This window comes from Centruroides sculpturatus, unplaced genomic scaffold (genome assembly GCF_000671375.1).
Source record: "Centruroides sculpturatus isolate CEXI.00-Female unplaced genomic scaffold, Cexi_2.0 scaffold2251, whole genome shotgun sequence".
NCBI classification, from domain to species: Eukaryota; Metazoa; Arthropoda; class Arachnida; order Scorpiones; family Buthidae; genus Centruroides; species Centruroides sculpturatus.
The window spans coordinates 3138-8452 of NW_019386372.1; the positions used below are offsets into that span (position 1 = coordinate 3138).

The window sequence follows — 5315 nt, forward strand, 5'->3', positions numbered from 1 at the left end:
AGGACTAAAATAGCCCTAACTCCCTATGCTAAACTATGGAGATACACTACCTAAGCCTAAAAGTAGGCCTAACATTAGCAGATAGCAGAAAAACTAAGTCTGGAGCAAAGTGAGACAGGTCTTACCTCCTTGGCAGCAGAACTCAGACTGTAGAGATAGACAGTTGAGAAAAAAGGGGCGGAAGTGCCTCCTGGGGTGCTAGAAGCAGCCAACCAAGGAGAGGCAGGAAGGGGAAGAAAGAACTACTGCTTGGGTCGGCCCAGGTAGTAGTGGAAGTATACGTTGCGTCGTGATCGGTGATCACGCCGCGACAGAAAAGTGGTTGCTGGTCAGGCAGCGAATACACTGTGCGTTTAAACAGTGCAGGCCGCCCTTCCAGCAGAAGTAGGAAGGGTAATAGGAAAGAGAAAAAAGTAAAAAATAACTTACCAACCTGTCGGGGAGCAAACGGCTCGGAATCCGGAGGTCATCTTGGTGGCGTAGAAATCAGCTGTTAGCAGGCTAATTAAGCTGATAAGAACAGATTTGAAAATGATTTATTTAAATCTTAAAAATCAGTACAAAAAGGGGTTTTAGAGGGTAAATGTGAACATATAGAGAGATATATACAAGTAGAGGTAGTGGTGATCGCGACCATGGGCTCATAGCCTGCCGTGATGATAAACAAAACCAAAGTGTAGGGTGTGTAACATAGAGTATGGTGATCGCGGCCAAGGGCACATAGCCAGCCAAGATGTATGTTACAATAGAAATAGGAACAGAGCGTAATCATGGCTAGGGGCACATAGCCAGCCATGATGCGACAACGCGACAAAAGTATGTACATAGACTATACAGAGCAATTAGTGGTTGCGGCGGCCGTATCTTAGGTGGTTACAGTATATTTCGCGACTCCACCTTATGCAGTCACTGACCATTAATTTGGTCATCATTTTGGCATACTTACGGCTTATGCCGAGACGCTGAATGACAGAGATGTTGGCCGGGTCGAATCCACCAAGGGAGCCCATGATGAAAGCATCGCAATAAATATCGTAACCCTGTTGACGTAGATGTTGAGTAAGGGCAGAATACTTGCTTATTTTCATGTCCCTGGCTACGTTGAACGCGTTCTGTCCGTTTTCGAAGGGGACGGCCACATCGATGATTGTGGCAGTCTTAGTCCTCTCGCAGATGGTGACTAGGTCGGGATGGCAGCGGTCGTCGAACCCTGGGATATTCTGATTACAGTAGATTTTTAAGTCCTGGTTGTTGATGGCGTGGAATAAGCGGTTGAGGACAGAGTTGTGGCGTTGTGTGGCTAGCCGTAGGTTAGGGCCACAGTGATTTAGGACGTGCGCAAGTGTCTCATTGGAGTGACTGCACTGGCGACATTTCTTTGACATGTTGCCAAAGCGCCGTAGGCCGTTGAGCGGGACCACACTGAGACGGGCTCGATGTACAAATCGCCAGTCCGCAAATGAAGTGTACAGCCCGTCTCTAAGGAAGTGGTTGCTGGTGGGGTGACCTGCAATGAGATGGAATGACTTACCCTGATCCGGTTTCTGCAGTAGCTGGTGGAGGGTGGCAGATTTCACCATGGCCATTAGAACTTTGGTACAGGCGTGACGTGGGATGATGTTTCCACCAGTGGTCAGGACGAACGAAGTGCCCGTGTAGTGCCACGAGATGTCAATGGTTTTGCGCAAGCGTCTTGTGGCGGCACGCAGTCTGGCCCAAGAAGAGGTGATATCTTTTGATGGTAGGCCTATGTCTCCTTCCATGGATCCATCGAGGAATGCTCTGATGTCTTCGTCCGTTGGCACTCTACGGATGCGATGTCTTACTACGTTTCGTAGTGTACCTAGAGCAATGGTGGTGACCGTCGGGTCCCTGGAGTCGAAGAGGTGGGCAGCGTGTGTAAGTTGACAGATGTCCGCAAGACTGCTACAGGGCGTGATGTTGGTGCCGCCTCGGTCGTAGGGCAGGTGGATGAGCTCAGGACTTGCCCGCTGCGGCAGGTTAAGCCATCGTTTAGCACACTTTTTTATGTGGCGGTCGAGGTCGTGAAGTCTCTTTTTTGGGTTGGTGCCTAAAAGTAGATGAAAAGTCAATTTGGGCAACAGGATGGTGTTCAGCGCATCAAACTTTTGCCAGGGGGCAAGTTTGGCGCGGTCCAGCTTAGAGATGTCTTCAATCAGGTTGGAGATCACACTGTCATTGGTGTGTTTGTTAGAAAAGCCGGTGGGGATGCCCAGGTAAGTGTAGGATTCGTCCCGTTGGAGGTTGGGAAGTTGTTGCCCGTCGAGCGTGAAGGTGTCATCACTGGTGGTGTGCCTTTCACCTAGGACAGATAATGTGGCACACTTACCTGGTTTGAAGTTGAGTCCTGCCCATTTGGCCCAATCTGTAAGCCGGTCTAGCTGTTGTTGCAGCCCGTCTGGTGTTGAGCTGATCAGTACAAGGTCGTCTGCGTATGCTAAGATGTTGATTTCTTCACCATGGAGTTTGTAGCCGTGATGTAATTCGGTGACGCTTCTGATCGCTGTTTCAACCACCACGTTGAACAGGAGGGGGCTGAGGGGACAGCCCTGACAAACTCCAGAATTTATGGGGATGCTCTCCGTCAAGCTGTCGTGGGCGCGGATGCTGGTAAAGTTGTCTCTTAGCAGTTCACGAATGACGTTTACGCTGTCGGGGTGAAGTCCGCACCAGTGGAGGCAGGCAAGGATGGTGTCATGCGGAACGGAACCAAATGCGTTGGCCAAATCGAGCCAAGCAATGTGGCAATTGCTTCGCGTTCTTCTTGCATCTTGGATAATAGTCTGTAAAAGAAAACTGTGATCGAGGCACCCCTCATGGCGAAGGAAGCCTTTTTGGGCGCCAGAGAAGATGTTGTTGGTGGTACACCACGACAGGAATCTGCTGGCAAGGCACGCCGAGAAGGTTTTGCCGAAGGTGTTGGAGAGCGCAATTGGTCTCCAATTGTCGATTTGATGTTGGTCGCCACGCTTGTGAATAAGAATTGTGTTAGAGTGCCTCCAGTTGGAGGGGATGTGTAGGAGTCGAAGAGCGGCGTTGAAAGCGCTACACAAGATGATACCCTTTGGATCGGTCCTGAGCCAATGATGGTACCTGAGGCCATCCGGTCCGGGCACCGTGTTGTGGCTTCGTTGGAGCCTTGTGCTGACTTCGGCAGGAGAAAATGCGGCCACTAGCGGGTTGTCGTCGGCTGGCTTGTGGGCTGTAGGGAGAAAGGAAGGATAGGACCCACATGAGTGTGGGGAGTTAGCATAGTCGGTGGGTTGTAGTCTCGTCGTGTCGTTGTCTCTCTGCACTTGGTGAGAGGCCGGAGAGGTGCTGGCTACTTCGAGGTTATCTGGGACTATGTTGTTGTCAAGATCCGGCGTAGGTTGGATTGGCGAGGTCGCTTGGAGTGGTGCTTGAGTCTCTGGTGGGCTATTAATATCTAATTGAGAAGATATAGAAGCTTGTGGGGTGGAACTCACCTGTGGTACAGCGGTTTGGGTGGTTGGTTCCAACGTGCTAGGAGGGACGCTCGTGCATTGTCGGGCTGTTTCGTGACTAGTGCTAGCAGGTTGGGTAGAGGCGAGTTGTGGTTCCTCTTGGCTGTTAGAAGTCCGACGTCTGGAGGTTCTTACTCTCCTATTTGTAGCACGGGGTGCTGGTGTAGTTGGAGTGTTGTCCTCGTCGCTGTCCGCTGAGGTGGTGTCGTTACGCTTTGTCCTCCTAACATAGGTTTTCCTCGGCCTGGTTGGGATTCGGATGATTTTCCTATCCTTGGGTACTGGCTCAGGCGGGGGCTGTGACTCGATGCAGGTGCGGCAGTTGATGGCTTTAAGTTGATGTGCTTTTAGTGTCTTGAGCTTGTCGAGAACTAATCCGCATACCCTACATTCGAAGTAAAGAGTAGCTCCATGCTCACGCTTTAGGTGCTTTACAAGACCGGCGTGGTCAATGTAATTGCGTGGTATGGGGAGGCAAAGTTCGCACCCGTGTGGGGGCTGTAGTGGGACCAGTACCGTGACTTCGGGCATGGCCAGATCAAAGTGTAGAGAAATAAAGATTGAAGGGGGAAGAGAAAGGGGGGACCCTGGGGAGCTAAGCAACCAACCAAGTAGGTGCCCCGAAGTGAAAGCTAGTGTGGAAGCGTACCTCCGCACTAGTGAGGAAGGAGTAGTGCGCTACGAGGCTTGGTGGGCCCGTGGCACAGAGGGGTAGGAAAGGTTGCCGGTTGAGCAGCGAATACACGGTGCGTTTAAACCGTGCAGGCCGCTCTTCCGGCGGAAGTGAGAAGAGTAGAGGACAGAAAGAAGAGGTCAAAAACTACTTACCAAGATGCCGGGGAGCGGTTGGCTCGGAATCCAGAAGCATCGAAGAGTTGGCAGGATCGGCTTACTGTAGACTCATTAAGCTGATAAGAACAGATTTAAAAACTTTTTATTAAGAAATACTAAAATAAAATACAATGATGTTAAAGATAAGTGAAAAAGAGCGACAACAAGGGTCGCAGAGGTGAGAGATACGCGTGACATGGGCTCATTATGCCTGCCAAACGCGACATGGGCTCAAAGCCAGCCAATATGTACATAAGTGTTCACGCGAAGAAATATTACAAGTGCCAAGGTGCTACCAGAATCGATAAAGTTCGTGATAGTTCAAACCATGGTAGCAACGGGCAGGAAGTTAATGCCTGGAGTGGATTGGTCGGAGATGCTGGTTATAGATTTCACGACTCCATTTGATGGTATCGCTCACCATGAGCTTAATCATCAAGTTGCTGTACTTCCTCGAGATTCCGAGACGTTGAAGGATGGCGGTGTTGTGGGGGTCGTACCCACCCAGGGCACCGATGATGAAGGCATCGCAGGTGGTGTCGAGGCCTTGTTGCTTGAAATAGTCTGTAAGGGGTCGATATTTATCGACTTTGGCCTGTCGTGCGATGTTGAAGGCGTCTTGTCCATTCTCAAACGGAATGGACACGTCGACGATAGTTGCAGTTTTCGCTGATTCGCTAATGAGAACTAAGTCCGGACGGCACCTGTCGTCGAATCCGGGGATTTGCTGGTTGTGGTAGATCTTGAGGTCGCCGGGCTGAATGGCGTGGCGGAGCCTGTCTAAAACGGAATTGTGCCGTCTGGTGGCTAGGTGGAGGTTGCCATGACAGTGGTTTAAAACGTGGGCCAGCGTCTCCTTAGGGAAGTTGCAGCGTCTGCATTTGGTAGACAGGTTCCCGAAGCGGCGGTGACCGTGGAGGGGGACCACACTGAGACGAGCTTGATGAACAAACCTCCAGTCGGCGAAGCCGGTGTAGT

The 5315-nt window shown here is 50.9% G+C and overlaps 1 protein-coding gene across 1 annotated transcript; it reads right to left on the reverse strand.

The window, feature by feature from the left end:
- Positions 1–842: 842 nt before the first annotated feature.
- LOC111614711 lies at positions 843–4037 on the reverse strand. Its single transcript, XM_023356078.1, has one exon. It carries the CDS (start codon positions 4035–4037, stop codon positions 843–845), a length of 3195 nt encoding a protein of 1064 aa, XP_023211846.1.
- Positions 4038–5315: the final 1278 nt, after the last annotated feature.

Excerpts from the sequence above, each read along its gene's own strand:
- LOC111614711 (XM_023356078.1), bottom strand. The coding sequence starts at position 4,037 with ATGCCCGAAGTCACGGTACTGGTCCCACTACAGCCCCCACACGGGTGC.